At 47.9% G+C, this 21,470-nt stretch overlaps 1 protein-coding gene across 1 annotated transcript in view; it reads right to left on the bottom strand.

The window, feature by feature from the left end:
* QARS1 (glutaminyl-tRNA synthetase 1) overlaps nt 1-21,470 on the bottom strand; it is a 191,513-nt gene that overhangs the window by 166,385 nt on the left and 3,658 nt on the right. Inside the window, exons 2-6 of the mRNA XM_075321479.1 lie at nt 13,286-13,433; nt 10,860-10,969; nt 10,301-10,376; nt 8,999-9,063; nt 6,052-6,105 (exon numbers count right to left, since the gene is read on the bottom strand). Of these exons, the coding sequence (XP_075177594.1) occupies nt 6,052-6,105; nt 8,999-9,063; nt 10,301-10,376; nt 10,860-10,969; nt 13,286-13,433 (453 nt within the window). The remainder of the gene's footprint in view (nt 1-6,051; nt 6,106-8,998; nt 9,064-10,300; nt 10,377-10,859; nt 10,970-13,285; nt 13,434-21,470) is intronic.

Genomic DNA, 21,470 nt, shown 5'->3' with positions numbered 1-21,470 from the left:
TAGGAGCTAGAAGAAAAGGAATTTACGGTAAGTAACAAAATTCCCTTCTTCTTCGGCGCTCCATTGGGAGACCCAGACGATTGGGACGTCCAAAAGCTGTCCCTGGGTGGGTAAAGAAATACCTCATGTTAGAGCTGCAAGACAGCCTTCCCCTACGGGGAGGCAACTGCCGCCTGCAGGACTCTTCTACCTAGGCTGGCGTCCGCCGAAGCATAGGTATGCACCTGATAATGTTTGGTGAAAGTGTGCAGACTCGACCAGGTAGCTGCCTGGCACACCTGTTGAGCCGTAGCCTGGTGCCGTAATGCCCAGGACGCACCCACGGCTCTGGTAGAATGGGCCTTCAGCCCTGATGGAACCGGAAGCCCAGTAGAACGGTAGGCTTCAAGGATTGGTTCCTTGATCCATTGAGCCAGGGTGGATGTTGCAGCCTGCGATCCCTTGCGCTGACCAGTGACAAGGACAAAGAGTGCATCCGAGCGGCGCAGGAGCGCCGTGCGGGAATGTAGATTCTGGGTGCTCTACACCAGATCCAACAATGCAAAGCCTATACATATCGATGAAATGGATAAAAGGAAGGTAAGGAGATATCCTGATTGTGATAAAAAGGGGATACCACCTTAGGGAGAAACTCTGGGATCGGACGCAGCACTACCTTATCTTGGTGAACACTAGGAAGGGAGCTCTGGATGACCGCGCTGCTAGTTCGGACACTCTCCGAAGAGACGTGACCGCTACCAGAAAGGCCACTTTCTGTGAAAGTCGAGAAAGTGAAAACAACCCTCAGAGGCTCGAAGGGCGGCTCCTAGAGAGCAATTAATACCCTGTGCAGATCCCATGGGTCTGCCGGCCTCTTGTACGGAGGGACAATGTGATAACCCCCCTGCAGGAACATGCGTACCTGAGGAAGTCGTACTAGGCGCTTCTGAAAGAATACCGACAGCGCTGCGACTTGTCCTTTAAGGGAGCCGAGCGACAAACCTTTTCCCAATCCAGATGCAGGAAGGGGGGAAAAAGGAGACAATGCAAATGGCCAGGGAGACACTCCCTAAGCAGAGCACCAAGATAAGAATAACTTCCACGTCTTGTGGGAGATTTTGGCAGACGTCGGCTTCCTAGCCCGTCTCATGGTGGCAATGACGTCTTGAGATAATCCTGAAGACGCTAGGATCTCGGACTCGATGGCCACCCAGTCCGGATCAGGGCCGTAGAATTCAGTGGAAAGAACGGCCCTTGGGACAGTAAGTCTGGCCGGTCTGAGAGTGCCCACGGTTGGCCGACCGTGAGATGCCACAGATCCGGGACCACGACCTCCTCGGTCAGTCTGGGACGACGAGGATGGCGCGGCGGCAAGCGGAGCTGAGCTTGCGTAGCACTCTGGGCAACAGTGCCAGAGTAGGAAACACATAGGGTAGCTGGAACTGCGACCAATCCTGAACTAGGGCGCCTGCCGCCAGAGCTCTTTGCTCGTGAGACCGCGCCATGAAAATCGGGACCTTGTTGTTGTGCCGAGACGCCATTAGGTCGACGTCCGGCATCCTCCAGCGGCTACAGATTTCCTGACACCATACTGGGTGCAGAGGCCATTCCCCTGCGTCCATGCCCAGGCGACTGAGGAAGTCTGCTTCCCAATTTTCTACGCCCGGGATGTGAACTGCGGATATGGTGGATGCTCTGTCCCCCACCCACATCAGAATCCGCCGGATTGCCTGGTAGGCTTGGCGATGCGTGTTCCGCCTTGGTGGGCGATGTCTGCCACCGCTGTGGAATTGTCCGACTGAATTCGGATCTGTTTTCCTTCCAGCCACTGCTGGAAGGCTTGCAGGGCAAGATGCACTGCCCAGATTTCCGGAACATTGATCTGAAGGATGGACTCCTCTGGAGAGAGTCCTTGACCGTCTGAGAAGGGAAACGTTCCTTTCTAGGGACGTCGACTCCCCAACCCATTGGCAAAGCATGTCCCATTGAAGTGGACGCAGATGAAACTGCGCGAAAGTGACTGCCTCTACATGAGGCGTCTTAAGGGGTGTGACTGGCCTTGAAGGAGAGACTGCACCCCCGTCTGTAGTGAACGCTGCTTGTCCAGCGGAAGCTTCACTATCGCTGAGGGAGTGTGAAACTCCATGCCCAGATATGTCAGCGATTGGGTCGGTGCCCGATGTAACCTTGAAAAGTTGATGATTCACCCGAAACTCTGGAGAGTCTCCAGCGCCACGTTCAGGCTGTGTCGGCATGCCTCTTGAGAGGGTGCCTTGACAAGTGGATCGTCCAGTAAGGATCACAGAGTGACCCTGAGAGTGCAGGACTGCTCCCACTGCTGCCCTGAACTTGGTGAAAACCCGTAGGGCTGTCGCCAGACCGAAGGGCAGTGGTACGCACTGAAGATGCTCGTCTTCAATAACGAAACGTAGCAAACGCTGGTGCTCTGGAGCAATCGGCACGAGGAGATAAGCGTCCTGATGTCTATTGATGCTAGGAAATCTCCTTGAGACATTGAGGCAATGACGGAGCGGAGGGTTACATCCGGAACCGCCTGGCCTTCACGTGCTTGGTGAGCAGTTTTAGGTCCAGAACGGAACGGAAAAAGCCACCCTTTTTTGGCACCCCAATAAAATTGGAGGAAAAAAAACCGTGTCTTGTTCCTGAAGAGGAACAGGGATTACCACTCCTTCTGCCTGCAGAAGAGCATCGGCTCGGTGGGGGGGGGGGGGGGGGGGGGGGGAGTTCTGAAGAATCGAGCCGGAGGACGAGAACAGAGCTCTATCCTGTACACGTGAGACACAATGTCTCTCACCCACCGGTCTGACCTGTGGCAGCTAAATGTACCCAGAAGCGGGAGATTCTGCCACCAACCGCGGATGCGGGGAGAGAGAGCTGAAATACATGAGGAGATCGCCTTGGTAGCGGTTCCTCCTGCTGCCTTCCTTGGGCGTGAATGAGCCCGGCCGGAATCTGAGCCCCTCTGAGCCTTTTGAGCCCTTTTAGACGAGTACCATTGGGACTTGCCCGAGCCTGGGAAGGACCAACCTCGACTGTCCCCCCAGGACAGCATTACTAGGGTAAGTCGCAATGCAGACATTGCGAGGTTAAGGACACCACCTGCGGCACAGATGTACATGTGCTCAAGACCAGCTGCGCAAGACCAGCTGAAATAGGTTAGGGTGCCCATACGGCTGCGAATGCCGGAGCAACCGACACGCTGATAGCTTCACAGACAGATTTCAACCAGAGGTCTATCTGTCTGTCAATGGCATCTTTAAGTGAATTCCCATCTCCACTGCAACTATGGATCTAGCCGCAAGCCTGGAGATTGGGGGATCCACCTTTGGACCCTGGGTCCAGGGCTGTACCACATCAGGGTAAAGGGATAACGTGCATCCTTAATACGTTTGGAGAAAACGTTTATCTGGTAAGCGTGGTGTTTCTGAACTGCGTCTCTGAAGTCAGCGTGGCCAGAAAAGTACTCAATCTACGCATGAGTACTGAAAAAGGATTTCTCCTGCTGTGAAGCTGACTCCTCCACTGGGGGAGCTGAGGGAGAAATATGCAACATTCCATTGATGGACGCTATAAGATCATTCACTATGGCGTCACCATCCGGTGTATCCGGATTGAGAGCGGTGTCAGGACCAAAGCCCTGATCAGCTACGTCTGCCTCATCATACAGAGGGTCGTCCTGCTGGGACCTTGACCAGTGATGAAGCCGAGTGTCGCACCCAGCGAGCTAGCTTAGGCTGTCTGGGACTGCCGTCCGTGTCAGAGCCTTCGTTCCAAATGAGGGTGTCCAGGGAGCATTAATCAAGATTGCCCATGGCCTGTCTGGAGTGCAAAGTCTCCATCCCATGACAATCTCCGTCCCTGTCCCTGGACAGGGTTCACAGGTGGTTCCTTTGGCCACCTCTAGTAGAGACCCCGGCTGACCAAGTGCTACAGGGGAGCATTGCCCACAATGGGGGTCAGTGGAACCTGCCGGTGGAACAGTATCACATGCAGGAAAAGCAGCATAGAAAGCCTGTGTTGCTTTTTTGCTGCTGTATTCTAGTCCTCTATGCAATGTACAACATACAAGCATAAACACTTCAGCACATGCAATACAAGCAGCATAGAAAGCCTGTGCCTTGGCACCCTTGCTTTTTTGCTGCTGTTGTCCAGCCATCTAGGAGAATATAGCCCAGAGTAGCGACCGTACAGTGCAATGTATAGCATACAAGCATATATACAAATGAACACTTCAGCACATGCAGTACAAGCAGCCTATAAAGCCTGTGCCTTGGCACCCATGCTTTTTTGCTGCAGTTGTCCAGCCCTCTAGGAGAATATGGCCAAGAGTAGCGACCGTACAGTGCAATGTATAGCATACAAGCATAAGTACAAATGAACACTTCAGCCATGCAATACAAGCAGCCTAGAAAACCTGTGTCTTAGCACCCTTGCGTTTTTGCTGCTGTTATCTCGCCATTTAGAAGGGCATATAGCCAAAGATAGCGACCTACAGTGCAGTGTATAGCATACAAGCAGAAAATACAAATGGACACAATGGTATTTAGTGGGGTCAGCACTTCAGGTGCTGCTTACCGCCCGCCTATAACGCGGGTGTGTGGTCGCCAGAGCCCTGTGTTGGTTGCCCAGAGCATGTCTCCGTTCCCCAGCTCGGACTGCGTGCAGGAATGGCTGCCGGCGTCCTTCTCCAGCTCGTGTGACGAGGGGCGGGCCGTGGGCGTGCCCCAGACAAGAGCGGGAAACTGGCGTCCCACTGTGTCCAGTGAAGGGGGCTGGAGAATGCAAAGCAGACTCCAGCCCTCGGCGCTGACTGTCTGTACAGCGTCCCGCCTCTCCCCTGACTGGCAGGGCTGGAGGCGGGAACGAAACGAAAACTAGGCCGCAAAGCCGGGGACTCGAGTAATAAGCGCGGCCGTCCATGTGCACGGCCAGCGCGGAAGTCCCCGGCGCACCACAAGTCCCAGCCGCGCCACAGTGTAAAAAACACCCAGCAACGGCCGGCGCGGCAGTTCCCAATACATAAAGTCACTCAGCAAGCTGTAGTGACTAATAGCACGAGCGCACTGCGCTGTTGCCCCCGGCGCACTAACACTCCCAGCAATGCTGGTGTGTGTGTGCGCGCTTGCCCGGGGACACAGAGTACCTTAATGTAGCAGGGCCTGTCCCTGACGATACTCAGCTCCATATCCAGCAGGTTCTCTGGGTCTGTGGATGGAGCCCGGTCTCAGTGCCTGGAGACCTGTAAGATCCCACTTCACCCAGAGCCCTGAGGGGGGATGGGGAAGGAAAACAGCATGTGGGCTCCAGCCTCCGTACCCGCAATGGGTACCTCAACCTTACAAACCGCAAGTGGGGTGAGAAGGGAGCATGCTGGGGACCCCATATGGGCCCACTTTTCTTCCATCCGACATAGTCAGCAGCTGCTGCTGACTAAACAGTGGAGCTATGCGTGGATGTCTGACCTCCTTCGCACAAAGCAGAAAACTGGTGAGCCAGTGATCCCACTGGGGGTGTATAGCCAGAAGGGGAGGGGCTTTACACTTTTTAGTGTAATGCTTTGTGTGGCCTCCGGAGGCAGTAGCTATACACCCAATCGTCTGGGTCTCCCAATGGAGCGCCGAAGAAATAGCTCGTATTCAGTATATGGAGCCTATAGATGAATGCAAGAAAATTGCTATAACTAAAATGTCCCAATATTTAAGTATTTTAGCCCCTTGCTAAACCGAAGTGATTATTTATTAGAACTCGCCTGTGGTATTGTGGATGGGTGAAACTTTAATTAAAGGTGAATTGTGCATGAGCGGCGGTTTATCCATACATTATATTCTAGGCAATCCCCGAAAACCTCCGGTGAAGTGTCAAGTCTCACTATTAGAGGAGGTTAAATCGGGACGGAGTGACCTACAGAAAGTGATTTTACTGCCGGAGGAGCAGACTGACCGTCTCCGATGCAGGAGGACTAGCCGTGCCTGTAGAGGATCACCGGGCATCTCAGCGACCTGTCACACAAATCACCCATTTACTGTCACACGCAACAACTCAACAAAATACCTTGGGTTTCTTTTCTAGATCAGCTTCTGTCTTTGGGCCAAGTAAGTGCAGAACCTGCGGTGGGGAATGAAAGGTCGTAGTTTAATAGCCGACAGGTCACAGGAAGCTCCGAGAAAGCAGCAGGGAACGCGGAGCGGAGGAGAAATCGCATTCTCACCACACGCAAAGTTATTCTAAGCAATTACCTAGCAGACACCAATTACAGGGCAAATCACTGACCCCTCAGAATCCCAGGGTACAGGAGTCAGTAGGAGTATTCCCCCAATGCTGGATTAGTGTGAAAGGCCAGGCCAGGGTCAGTGCCAGAGAGAAGCTGCGGAGGTGCAAGGGCAACCCAAGCCTACTATGGATGATCACAGGACAGCCTCTATATATTGGATGCACAGTAAAGCTGGCCATACACAATGATGGGTTTCCTTACATACGATAACCAGTGCAGGCTTTAGTAATGGAGAGAAGAGGCTGCCATGCACATTGGATGCGGTTTATCATAGGAGGAAACAAAAAAGATTAGGCTATGTTCACACACTGCGTTTTTTACCCGCGTTTTTGGTGCATTTTTGCTGCAGAAATTTCTTGAGAAATTCTTGTAACCTTTCTGCAGACATTCCCCAGCAAAACCTATGGCAAAAAAAACTAGCTGTGCGGACACTGCATTTTTTTCTTAAGAAAATTCTTTCAGTAGATTTTAAGAAAAAGAATGAGCATGTCACTTCTTTTCTGCAGCTAACTGCGTTATTCACTCTATTGACTAATGTAATGCAGAGAATATGACACTCAGACACGGACATATACAATACATATAGAAATCAAAACGTACATATTAAAAATAAAAAAAAAAAAAAAAAGCGTGTACTTCGCCATATTTTTAACGTCTAGCCAGGTAAGCACACAGCGGCGGCCCGGTATTCTCAGGCTGGGGAGGGCGAGGGCCATGGTTAATGCCCCCCCCTCATGCAACCGAGAATATTAGCCGTGATATCCTGTTGCCGTGATGCGGTGGCAATCTGGGTAATAATGAGTTAACAGCAACCAATAGCTGCCGCTAAGTCCAAGATTAGTAATGGCAGTGTCTATGACACACCATTACTAATCTGTAAGTGACAGTAAACACACACACACACACACACACACACACACACACACACCTTTATTTGGATTAAAAGACAAAAAGCCCCTCTTTCTCCACTTTATTAAACCCCCGAACAAAGCTCCGACGTAATCCACAGCGATATCCCACGGCGCTTCCAGCCATGACTGACAGTTCTCCACGCAGCCTCATTCAGTGAGCGAGTGCTGAATGCGGTTCCCTGAGCGAGGCTGCGGGTAACTCCAGGACATTTCTGGAGAACTGCAGTATGTCCACAAACATCATAAATAAAGCTGGAATATCTATCCCTCTATTATGTATCCATCTATGCATCCATCCCTCTATCTATCCATCTCTGTATCTATTATCTCTCTCTCTCTCTCTATCATCTATTATCTCAATATATTATTTGTTAAAGTAGCTGTTAAAAGCATTAAAAAAAAAAAAAAAAAAAAAAAAAAAAACGCAGGGACCAACCTGCAAATAAATGCACCAAAAACGCACCTGGATTATTGGTGCGTTATTTTAACGCAGGTGCGCTAATCCTTTACTCAAGAAATTTCTTAAGAAAAATCATTTTTCTAGTGTGAACATAGCCTTAAGGGGGCTTTACACGCTGCGACATCGCTAATGCGGAGTCGTTGGGGTCACGGAATTTGTGACGCACATCCGGCCGCATTAGCGATGTTGCTGCGTGCGACACCGATGAGCGATTTTGAATCGTTGCAAAAACGTGCAAAATCGCTCATCGGTGACATGGGGGTCCATTCTCGATTATCGTTACTGCAGCAGTAACGATGTAGTTAGTCGCTCCTGCGGCAGCACACATCGCTCCGTGTGACACCGCAGGAACGAGGAACCTTTCCTTACCTGCCTCCCGGCCGCTATGAGGAAGGAAGGAGGTGGGCGGGATGTTCCGGCCACTCATCTCCGCCCCTCCGCTTCTATTGGGCGACCGCTCAGTGACGTCGCTGTGACGCCGCACGGACCGCCCCCTTAGAAAGGAGGCGGTTCGCCGGTCACAGCGACGTCGCCGGGCAGGTATGTGTGACGGGTCTGCGCGATGTTGTGCGGCACGGGCAGCGATTTGCCCGTGTCACGCAACAGATGGGGGCGGGTACCCACGCTAGCGATATCGGGACCAATATCGCAGCGTGTAAAGTAGCCTTTAGAATTGATAAAATTCCATCTATGATCACCGGGGATCTGGCTGCTGAGAAACCATCTATTGTGAGAATATGGAGCCCAAAGTCCCTCTATATAACTGGAGCAGCAGCAATCCTGTGTGATGGCCGGTCCTGTAGACCGGCAATACAACAGTGGACGCACATGCTCCATTCACACAGGACACACCAGTGGGCGTCCCCGCAGTCAGCCCTTGCAGCAATGATACATTTATCACCCATCCTGTGGATAGGTGCTAAAATTATTTATATTAGTGCCAACATATCCACAGCACTTTACAATTCAGAGGGGACAAGTACAGACATTACAGTGCAAGAGGAGCGAGGGCCCTGTTCACAATCTAGGAGACTGATAATATTTAAGGGTCTGTGCGCACATGTGCTTTTTTCTTTAGGCAGCGTTTTGTTTGTCAAATAAGTCAAAATTATTGCCAAAAAAAAAAAAAAAAGCAGCATGTCACTTCTTCATTGCGTTTTGGTTCAATTTTCCACCCATTGACTTCTCAATCTCAAAACACACTGTTTAAACCGCGGCAAAAACGCATCGAAAATGCATGCATTTTTACCGGGGTTTTTTTGTCAAACGCAGGGTTTACATTTGTCAAAACGCTGCAGTTTAGTTGTCAAGCCAGAACGCAGACATAGCCGAAATAGCATCACCCCCCCTCCTTACCTGCATGTCTACTTCATTCTTAATGATTTTTCCATCAGCCCACTTGAGTCTGTTCCTTGCCTCCCCTGCAAATAAAGAGAACACAAGATGGATTACATAAGGGGACTGCATTTATAGAAGTGTCGTGTCGAAAGGTGGGGGGGGGGGGAAACAACCCAAATTAATTGCATGAAAACCCACCAACTTAAAGTGTGCTTGTATGCAATCTAAGGGGCCGCCTGATTGACCGACAACCCCCAAGAGGACGTCACCTGATGTTGCACATAAAAAACAAACTGCAGCAGTACACCAAGATGTCCAGATATTGAGATCTGTACATAGACCAAGTTGCATGTGGCTTCTACAGTTATGTGATTTAAAAGCAGCATCTAATACCTGCCCTTTAAATGACAGATACACTCAATGGGTGGAAAAATGCAACCAAAACGCAATGACAGATACACTTAAAGGGGATGTCCAGTATTAGAAAATAATGGCTTCTTCCTTTCAGAAACAGCACCACCCCTGAGCATAGGCATAGTCTAAGGCCATGTGCCCATGGGAGAAAATACCTGCGGATTTTGCCGCAGAAAACCTGCAGATTTAGTAGAGTTTCCAGATAAAGCCGCAGGTTTGCGCAAGTACAGACACTCCCCGTGTTATCCTATGGAATTTGGGGAGTGCTATTTCAATGCTGCGAAAGTTGAACATGAGGAAAATGCAGCGTATTTCCCACAGCCGCAAAGAACTGCATGTCAATTATTCATGTGGATTTTCCTGCCTTTCCACTATGTAGATACGGGGGGGGGGGGGGGGGGGGCACAGGAATAAAATCTCGAATTCCGCATGTTTTCCGCAACAATGCCGCTTAAAATCCGCAATAACAGATAGCTGCGGATTCCGGGGAGCTGCTACGTGAACCTGCAGAAATACCTGCAGAAAAGTCCGCAGGTATCTTCACCATGGGCACATGGCCTAATCATGCAACTCGAACCTATTTTTATGTGACTGGAGCATAGCTGCAATACCACGCACAACCCTTTGTCAAGGGTGGCATTGTTTGTGAAAGGATGTAGTCATTGTTTATAATCTTGGGACAAACCCTTCAAAGAGACTGTCACCATATTTTTGCTGACACATCTGACGGGAGAATAAATTAGGGGTTTCAGTGATGGGTCACTTACTAGGCTTATTGCTGTAGTTTTGATAAACAAGTGACACAGAGGTGGAATTAGGGGCTCTGACCCTAGTTTATGCTGCCCTCAAATTGTGAGGTGTAAACATGGTGAGAGATTCCCCTTTAAAAGCATAATGTGAACTCACCCATTAGCAAGCCCATGTTAAAGCGATAGCGCTCGGCCAACAGCTGCTCTTTATACTTTTGAATAACAGCTTCAACCTGCAAAAGGGCGAAAACAAGAAAAATGTCAAATTATTCAAGTGACATAAAATTACGGTACAGAGCCGAGGAACTCTGTACAGACACAGACCAAAAGCAAGGGATGCAGGGATATTTGAGCTCTGCAGTGTAATGTACGTACACAGTGACTGCACCAGCAGAATAGTGAGTGCAGCTCTGGAGTATAATACAGGATATAATTCAGCATCAGTATAGGATAAGTAATGTATGTACACAGTGACTGCACAAACAGAATAGTGAGTGCAGCTCTGGAGTATAATACAGGATGTAACTCAGGATCAGTACAGGATAAGTAATGTAATGTACGTACACAGTGACTGCACCAGCAGAATAGTGAGTGCAGCTCTGGAGAATAATACATGATGTAACTCTGGATCACTACAGGATAAGTAATGTATTTACACATGGAGTCTTAATCAAAGCTTATTCTTCTTGCAGAAAGTCAATGCATAATTTACTCACAGCTTCTTCTATCTGCTCTGGTGTCACACTGACTCCAACTCCACATTCTCGCTCAAAATCAGCAGTATCGATGGGGTCCACGGGATGACCCTTCACATATTCCAAGGCGGCTGGATATCATGAAAGGAAAGAAAGAAAGGAGGATGTGTGGAATTGGTACAAAATTAACAAGAAAAGCAAAAAGCAAACTGCCGGGGGAGAAGGAGATGAGCAGGTAATGAAATTAAGAGGACAGGGAGCTGGATGCACACACGCAGTCATCCTATCTTGGCCTAATTACATTTTTATCACGGAGTTTAAATAAAATGGGGTTTTTTGGGGGGGGGGGGGGGGGGAATTATTGTTTTGGGGTTTTTTGGGGAAAAACCTCAAGGGACAAAAAGACAAGAACTTATGAGTATCCTGAGGAGAACTTGCACAAAGGTAAGGAACAAAGATAGCAAATATATTAGGCTGTGCGCGCTGTGCACCGCACCTAAAAGGTGCGCTTCAGAGGAAAAGCTCCGTTCTGAAGCGCATGGTGCCGGCAGAGAACGTGCGCTCTGCATGCAGCTCCTCCCATAGACAGAGCAGGGGCTGCCGGCAAAGCGCACGGAAGAAGTGACATGTCACTTCTTAGAACGCGCGCTTCGGGCAGCAGCCGAAGCGCTGTGCTCTAAGACGCCACGTGCGCACGGCCCCTGCACAATCTCCATAGATTATGCAGGGGACGCAGGACGCATGCAGTTACGCTGCGCTACAAAGCGCAGCGTAACTGCATGTAATTACGCAACGTGCGCACATAGACTTCTTATAAGGGTTCTCTGGCACCACTCACTTCTGCCCCTGGAGGAGAGTGGTGCTAATGACATTTATCTACCTGGATGAGTGCACACATCCTAATGAGTATAAAAGGGTGAGTCTTGTCAGACATCTGCAGCAAACATCAAAGCCGCTTAAACCTGTCACCACTTTTTTGGCGTATAAGCTGCGGCCACCACCACCGGGCTCTTATATACCGCATTCTAACATGCTGTATACAAGAGCCCAGGCCGCTGTGTACAACATAAAAAACTATTTATAATACTTACCCAACGGTCGTGCGGTGGGCCTTATGGGCGTCTCCGATGTCCGGTGTCGGGGCCGCCTCTTTCGGCCATCTTCGTCCTCTTTCTGAAGCCTGGGTGCACGACACGTCTACGTCATGCACACTCGCCAGTCTTGCGCAGGCGCACCACAATACTTTGATCTGCCCTGCTTAGGACCTAAATGCCGGCGAGTGTGGATGACGTCGGACGCGTCATGCACTGCGGCTAGAGAAGGAGGACAAAGATGGCCGAACGAGGCGGCGCCGGACAACAAAAACGCCTATAAGGCCAACCGCGCAATCATTAGGTAAGTATTATAAAGTGTTTATGTTATCCCACAAGCCTGGGCTCTTATATACAGCATGTTAGAATGCTGTATATAAGAGCCCGGTGGTGGTGGCCGCAGCTTATAGGCCAAAAAAAAAAAAAAAAAAAAAAAAAAAAAAAATATGGTGAAAGGTTCCCTTTACCTCCAAATGTGGAAGTGAGGAGAGCCAGAGGACCCCTTTAGCACGGCACAGCTCCCAATGGACAACCCCTTTAGAGAGAGAGACACTGAGCAAAACCAGAACAATGGGGCTGCTTTACTAAAGCATGCCAAGTGTTAGACAATGCAGACTTGACCCTTTCTCACTGTGGAAAAAAATTTTGCTTTTCGTTTTTCATCCTCTTTTACCAGGAGACACAACCTTTTTTCATTTTTCACTCTACGCAGTTGTAAAACGGCTTGTATTTTTGTGGGATGATTTGTACTCTCCAGTAACGCAATTCGTTTTACCATATCATGCACTGAAAACAGTGAAAAACAAGGTAAAATGGAAAACAAAACAAAACAAAAAAAAAAAAAGAAAAACACCAGCAGAATGAAAAGAAATGGGAGCAAAGCCTCCCAAACACAAGCCCATCCTTAATGATCTAATCTTTGGAGTGTTTCTTCTGGTTTTTTTTTTTGCTTCTATAATGTACCTAATTTTGGAGGATTAAACAAAAAAAACTTCACTTTCTGACACCTGTAGCTTTTTCTTATTATTCCATGAATGTGTTTTTTGTGTTTTTTTGGAGGACGAGCTTTAGGTTTTAATTGGAATTATTTTGGGTTCACAAGAGGTTATATTTTTTTCCTTTTACAGTGTTTTCCATATTGGATAATTTTTTAGTTTGATAAATCATATTTTTGTTGTGTTGACACAAAAAAAAAATTATATTATATATTATATACACACACACACACACACACACACTACAAATTATTCTGCAAATTCAACGCAATTTTGGCACATAGGATTTCAGATCCTTGTAGCTTACTAGATCAGCCCCGCAGGCATCGGCCGTCATGTATATAACATACACGGGAATTACCATTCAGCTGCAGATCCGTGGAGATTTTCTTATTGATAATGTATCCGACAAGAAATCCCAGTCTTTTGGTGTCCTTGAGGCGAGTGGCCACATTGTAGAGGAGAGTACCAATCACCTTGTCGATGGATTGTCCCAACACAGACTGAGCCTAAATCAAAAAAATAAAATGGGTAAAAAGGTAGGTAAAGAAGACATCAACTTTACAGGAGTAGAAGGATGAATTAGGAAAAGGAAGAAAAATCCAGTGCTGAAGAATTATATTAAAAGTCCATATTTTATTAATGAAAATATTAAAATCCTGCAAATTAGGCTGTATCATTGGTTCTTCGACGATATAGCCCAATTTGCTGGATTTTAATATTTTCATTAAAAAAAATATGGACTTTAAATATAATTCTTCAGCACTGGATTTTTCCTCCTTATCTTATACATTTGTTGGTGGCCAGACCATTTCCGTGCGCAGGACTCTAGAATATACCAGCAAAGCAAATAGGTGAGCTGGATTTTTCCTTTCCTTGTATAGAAGGATGAATTGTTACCTACCGTGTTTTTCCAAAAATAAGCCCTCCCCCAAATATAAGCCCTAGTAGGGATTTTCAGAGCAAGGTTTAAAAATAAGCCCTCCTCCGAAAATAAGCCCTAGTCGCGGTTCAATAATGAAGTGTCCATGCATCTAAAAAAGTTAGATACTGCAGGACGCTTAATTATAGACAGCAGACACCCCGCAATCACACAGACGCCAAGCAGAGGACCTGCAGTGATCACACACATCCGATCTCACACACACACACAATCAGATCTCACATGCGCACACATCGGATCGCGCACACAAACTCACCACATCCAGCCACGCTGATTTCTTCTCGACGGCAGAATCCTGAGAGGCTGTGCGGAGGAGCGCAAGGACCTGCCACAAAAGCACCTGCGGACACACATGACTTCCTCCCATCATTCCATGCGGCCGGAAGCGCTGGATGGATGTGTGTGTGTGTGTGTGTGTGTGTGTGTGTGTGTGTGTGTGTGAGATCAGCAATCTGCTGTGTGCGCGCAATCTGCTCTGTGTGAGTGTGTGCAGCACCAACCGGAGATGACAGGAGGACCTGGGAACCATAAGTATGAGTCTCCTGGGAAGTTGTGGGGGGGGGGGGGTAACTTACTCCCTAACTGTGTTTCTCCAAGATAAAGACCTCCTCCAAAAATAAGCCCTAGTGCTTTTTTGGGGGGCAAAAATAAAAAAATATAACACGGTCTTATTTTTGGAAAAACACGGTAGCTGCGTAGATTTACTATTCAGAGTATCAGGAAATCTGGGCAATACACCATAGTGATCGGACTACCTACCCTGAAGCTAGATGGATTCAGTCTTTTGTGCAGCTGTGTAAGGGTTAATTTTGTGTAGAGGGGGCCCGTAACCAGAGACCCACTCCCCCTAACACTTCGGGAATAGTTTGCCATGTGCCACCGACGTCACCGGACGGCTCTGGTTTTGAACGCTGCAGCCGGAGAGGTGCAATAAGAAAGCCGATGCTACACACCAATTATCTAGAAATAAACCCTCCCGAGACTGACGACAGCATGAAATATACCCGCTGTATACTGAGGGCAGCACAATCCAGCAATTGAGAGGACGATATTCATCACTGGGCATCTATTCATATATGTGGCCTGATACAAGACATACGAGATAATCCAAACCTGCAGCTGTCAGGGGATGCTGGGGGTGGTAGTCTGCGAGAAGCAAACCGGGACTACAAACTGTTCAACATACAAGCCTAATGTATATTTTATAGTAAATTTCCAAGTGGCCAATTACTTAGGGTCAGAGGCTGAAGCCAGAGGTCAGGCTCAATTCTCACATTTTTGGAAGCTTGTTTTTTTTGTTTGTTTTTAGAACAAAACAAAGAAAATAAATGCAAACCTGCTTATAATATGGTCAATAACATTCATTATCAGGTCAGGACATGTGCAGAAGCTTTATGCATCATCCCACTAAATTCTATCATTGTGGAGATGGTAAGAGGGAATTGGCCCTTATTGTTAGGGGAATTTAACAGAGAAGGGGGAAGAAACAGGCTCGTGGAGCCTTGTGAACCCATCAAGGGGCAGCCCTAAGACCCCGTCACATGGCAGCAGGTACGGCAGGGTACATATTTCTAGGATTTACACCTTCAGCCCACATGATCCACACCCTAATTTTCTTTCTTTAGGCGTGTAAGGCAGGGACAGGGCAGGAAAGGAAATTATGACCCATCATTAACTAAACCAGTTGTGTAAAATCCTGGTATGGTGAAACCTCCAGGACTGTGGCCTAAGGTATCATCTCCTGCAGCCTATGGATTTCACAATAACTGCACTCCTGGTCCCCCACTTTGGAGAGATAGGGGTCCTCTGAGCTTTCTTTATTACAAGGGGTAGTAATAGGGAGGGAATACTAGACTCGGAATTAGGTACGGGACCCTAGGATTAAAGGAGTTCAATTGCACGACTTGTACACGTCTACCATGTTTATTAAGAATAGAATGACTATTGGCGCCCTGGTCTGTACAGATTACAGCATACAGGAACTGGGAGCCGTACATGAGGGGTCAGATCAGGGAACGCCCCAAATTATCCCAACATGCATTATAATCTAATATATAAAAGGTGTGTGTGTGTGTGTGTGTGTGTGTGTGTGTGTGTGTGTGTGTGTGTGTGTGTGTGTGTGTGTGCGTGTTCTAAAGGAGTCCATACCGTCGTATTTACAATCACGAAATTTTGCACAGACACCTCATGTGACCCAGGGAACATCATAGACTATGCTTTGACAGGAAAAATTAACCCCGCGCTTTACAGTTACTCTCCAAAAAGCCTGCCTCCATTAAAGTGAATGGAGCCTGGAACTACAGGTTATTAATAGGAGCTGTGATTGGCTGCTATAGGAACAAAAGGACATTGTTAGTATAATAAAGCTTATGTGTCAGGTAATATGATGTTGGTTGGGAGACAGACCGGGGACAGAGACAGACCGGGGACAGAGACAGACCGGGGACAGAGACAAAGAGAGATAGTTACTATCCCGGGCAGCGCCCGGGTACTACAGCTAGTTATTGTACAACTCTGGATAGTGGTTGGTCCACAGTCACCTCTCGCTTCACATATACACAGACCAAGTCATCAAGAGGCGACAATTTAAAGGTTTTGTAGAACTTGGCTGCCATTTTTGCAGAAACCGAGCCATCGCTGTCCATGGGTTGTGTCAGATATCGCAGCTCAGCTCCACTGAAGTAAATGAAGCTAAACAGCAATAACACTCACTACCCATGGGCAGGGGAGGCGCTGATTTTTGGATAAAAGTGGCTATGTTTTTGTTTTTTCTTTTGGAATCCAGTATAACCCCTATACGTCACCATTTGAAGGTAGCGACTGGTCACCCGGCTACAAAAAGAAAAACAATCCTCCGAGCGGCAGACGTCATTTACTGTAAATCACATGAAGGTCTCTGTTCCCGCTTTGGTGCCGCGATTGGAACAGAACGTGAACATTTTTGCAATTCCCCCGTGAGCATCAACAACAGCGAGGACGTTTGTACCGACCGCAGAGTTCATTGACTCCTATTGTGTGCTAAGAGCCCTGTGCGCACTAGAAAATGGAATTTTCTTAAGAAAATTCCTCAGCCTCTGAAAGATTACCGCACCTGCGGTAAAAAATTGCAGCAAACAGCACCCGAAAACCGCATGCGGATTTACCGCAGAAAAGAAGTGATATGCACATTAATTCCGCAGCGGAAATTCGCAGTGACAAAGAAAACGTAGTGTGCGCACAGCATTTTTTAATCCCCATAGGTTTTGCTGGGGAATGACTGCAAAAAGGTTCTAAACATTTTCTGCAGCATTCCGTCAACGAAATCCGCGGCAATTCCATGCTAAAATCCGCAGTGTGCGCACAGGGCCTTAGCGATATGCCGACAATTTACAAGTGGCATAACTGTAAGGAGACCCCCCATCTAAGAGCACAATCTCTGTTAAACCAATCGGTAAGAGGGAGAAGCCAATCAATAAATCTTTCCACTGCAGTCTATGGGAACTATAGAGGACTTTAGGGGCGTTATCCGCTGCATCCCACTTCAACTTAGGGGGAATAGGTGCACCCCTGAGGTGGCATCCATCAACCACTTGTAAAATGATTGTGCCCGTCTAATTATAGGTAGAAAGCACAACTAATACCTGGCAAGTGCCAATGTCAACAAATGCACTGAGGTCAAAGACAGGCCCTTGAATGGTTGGCTACTACATCTCCTCTTCCCACTTGCAGAACATTTTAAAGGGCCAAGCAAGATTATAAAAACATGGCTGCTTTTCTCCCAAACCAGCACCACACCTGTCCATGGATAGTATTCACTACTGCAACTCCCACCCCATTCACTTTAATGGAGCAGAGCTGCAATATCAAACAACCTGTGTGTAAGGGTGGCGCTGTTCCTGGAAGGACGCAGCCATGCTTTTTTAACCCACCACAAACCATTTCTACTGTAGAGGGGAGGGGGTGTCCAATGCACTTACCCCTTCCCTAATGTTGGCTGGATTCTCCATATGACCAGTCCCACAATGCACTACTCATTACTGAGGGCGAGTCCAGTGTATGCAGGGGGAACTAATGACCTGAGCTCAGGACCCGATATCACTGGCCCCCACATATGTATGGAAGGTGCACGAGACATTCAGAGTGGTGACAAAGTTCTGGAAATGTAAACCCCCGCATAGTGAAAGTGTCGTCAGACCTAATTAGACTCCAGAATGCAGCTACAGCAGGGGCAGGAGGTTGTAAAGCCGGTTCTGCAGCAGCTGATCCTACACGCAGGCCACAACGCCCTTTACCTTTAGCTCAGGCGCTTGTCTAATGGGTTTCAGGTAATTGTCGATTTAACGGCTGCAGCCTTACCCATTTGAGGCTACACTATTCACAGGGTATGAATACTTTTGCAATCAATATTTAACGCACATGAGTATTGAAACTACAAATTTGGGCAGCTTGGGAAAGCATCCATCATGTGGTGTACACAGCTTATTCTCCAGATCATTGTGTCTCCATTGTTACAGACCACAAACTAACCACACGCATAGACTGATCCTGCAGAGATGTGTTACTCCTAAGGCTATGTGCCCACGGGACAACTTACCCGCGGAAAACCTGCAGATTTATCTGGATTTTCCAGACAAATCCACAGGTTTGCACAAGTACAGACACTCCCCATGTTATCCTATGGGATTTGGGGAGTGCTGTATCAATGGTGTGGTATGTGCAGCTGCGGAATATGCTGTGGATGTCCCGCAGCCGCAAAGAACTGCATGTCAATTATTCCTGTGGAAATAACTGCGGAATTCCCGCTCCGCCACTATGGAGAGAGGCCGGGAATTCCGCAGATATTTCCACAGTTATCCCGCAGATTTACCGCATCAACTCTGCACATATACCGCAGCAATGGATAGCTGCGGATTCCGGGGAGCAGCTACGGTAAACCTGAGGACAAACCTGCGGACAAGTCCGCGGGTACAGGCACATAGCCTAGGCTCCAAAAACAAACATCTGCTCTTAACCGTGATCCTTGAGTTCCTAGTCAAATTTTACAGAGTCCTGCCACTCCCATCACGCCAAAATCAAACAACCTTTTTTTGAGGACTGATCCCATCATTCTTCAGATTATTTCCGGTTCTGACTCCTGGACTTTCTAGGATCGGCACCTACATATCACAATTCATTGACCAGACACCAAAAATCATACTGGACCTGTCCTAGGAGTCAAAATCCAAGGCTCTCATGGGATGCTGGTTATTGTTCAAGAACTCTAAAGTCTACTTTACACGCTGCGATATCGGTCCAGATATCGCTAGCGTGGGTACCCGCCCCCATCTGCTGTGCGACACGGGCAAATCGCTGCCCGTGCCGCACAACATCGCGCAGACCTATCACACATACTTACCTGCCCGGCGACGTCGCTGCGACCGGCAAACCGCCTCCTTTCTAAGGGGGCGGTCCGTGCGACGTCACAGCGACGTCACCGAGTGGCCGCCCAATAGAAGCGGAGGGGCGGAGATGAGTGGCCGGAACATCCCGCCCACCTCCTTCCTTCCTCATAGCGGCCGGGAGGCAGGTAAGGAGAGGTTCCTCGTTCCTGCGGCGTCACACATAGCGATGTGTGCTGCCGCAGGAGCGACAAACTACATCGTTACTGCTGCAGTAACGATAATCGAGAATGGACCCCCATGTCACCGATGCACGTTTTTGCAACGATGCAAAATCGCTCATCGGTGTCACAAGCAACATAGCTAATGCAGCCGGATGTGCGTCACAAATTCCGTGACCCCAACGACTCCGCATTAGCGATGTCGCAGTGTGTAAAGCCCCCTTAAGGCTATGTGCCCACGGGCGCTCGTACCTGCGGATGTATCCGCAGGTACGAGCGAATGTTTCCCGCAGCTGCCCACCGGCGTCCGCAGCTATTTTTAGCTGCTAGATTTCAGCGGAATAGCTGCGGGAAACATACGGAGATTCATGCAGCTTACCTGCAGACGTCCCGACCTCTTATCTCCATAGTGGAGGGCCGGGACATCCGCAGGTAATTCCGCATGAATAATTGACATGCAATTATACATGCGGATGCCTACATCCGCAGCATGGTCGGCAGCCGCACTTTCCGCAGCGTGGACACAGCACTCCCCATGTCCCATAGGATAACATGGGGAGTGACTGTACATGCCAAAACCTGCGGCTTTATCTGGAAAATCCGCAGGTTTTCCGCGGCAAAATCCGCAGAAACAAGGTCCTGTGGGCACTTAGCCTAAGGGGTTTTCCGTTTTTTAACATTTCCCTTTCCCCCAGCTGCAGTTTGTTATATGGAAAAAATAAAAAAATAAACAATTAAATAAAAAAAAAAAAAGAAATCCAACGGAGCTCAGTTCTTGGCTGCAGCGCTGTCGTCCAGACAGGAGCGGAATGGGAAATAATTGTGGGGAGATTCCTGGGAAATTCGAATTGTAGAGAAGAAGATATTCTCCGCTAAGAGAACGTTCCATATTATCCGCTGCAACCTTTCTCCTTTCTAGACATAATAAAGCATAAGCATTTCCAGAGCATAATAAACATGAGATGTAAGAAAACAAATCTTAATTCTCACCTAGCCGCCATATTGTGATGCATATCTTCGGCTTCTTCACTCCAGCTGTGACCAGGTATCAGACGTCCCTGGGAGCCATTTAGCAGAATTCTGGATTTTTGCAAGATTCGAGTAGAATTTATTTCCACTTAAATTCTCCCAACTCTGATATCCACGAGACGTCAACACTGCGGCCAATATACAGGGTCGAGAGCAGAAGTGGAGACTCCGCACCGGACCCTTGGAGGGAAAGGACCTCCTGTTATTCTAGAGTATTTGGGGATTTAGATAAAGCTGGAAAACCCTTTTAAAAGGGAAACCTGTGAGGTGCAATATGTACCCAGAACCACAAGCAGTTCTGGGTGCATATTGCTAATCGCTGCATCTCGTAGCATAAATAAGAGATTTTTAGAAAAAGTATTTCTAAAGATCCTTTATCATACAGTTAGGTCCAGAAATATTTGGACAGTGACACAATTTTCGCGAGTTGGGCTCTGCATGCCACCACATTGGATTTGAAATGAAACCTCTACAACAGAATTCAAGTGCAGATTGTAACGTTTAATTTGAAGGTTTGAACAAAAATATCTGATAGAAATTGTAGGAATTGTACACATTTCTTTACAAACACTCCACATTTTAGGAGGTCAAAAGTAATTGGACAAATAAACCAAACCCAAACAAAATATTTTTATTTTCAATATTTTGTTGCGAATCCTTTGGAGGCAATCACTGCCTTAAGTCTGGAACCCATGGACATCACCAAACGCTGGGTTTCCTCCTTCTTAATGCTTTGGCAGGCCTTTACAGCCGCAGCCTTCAGGTCTTGCTTGTTTGTGGGTCTTTCCGTCTTAAGTCTGGATTTGAGCAAGTGAAATGCATGCTCAATTGGGTTAAGATCTGGTGATTGACTTGGCCATTGCAGAATGTTCCACTTTTTTGCACTCATGAACTCCTGGGTAGCTTTGGCTGTATGCTTGGGGTCATTGTCCATCTGTACTATGAAGCGCCGTCCGATCAACTTTGCAGCATTTGGCTGAATCTGGGCTGAAAGTA

This window comes from Anomaloglossus baeobatrachus, chromosome 8 (assembly GCF_048569485.1).
Source record: "Anomaloglossus baeobatrachus isolate aAnoBae1 chromosome 8, aAnoBae1.hap1, whole genome shotgun sequence".
Lineage (NCBI taxonomy): Eukaryota > Metazoa > Chordata > Amphibia > Anura > Aromobatidae > Anomaloglossus > Anomaloglossus baeobatrachus.
The sequence above is the reverse complement of the archived record's forward strand: the minus strand, read 5'-3'. Positions and strand labels throughout refer to the sequence as shown.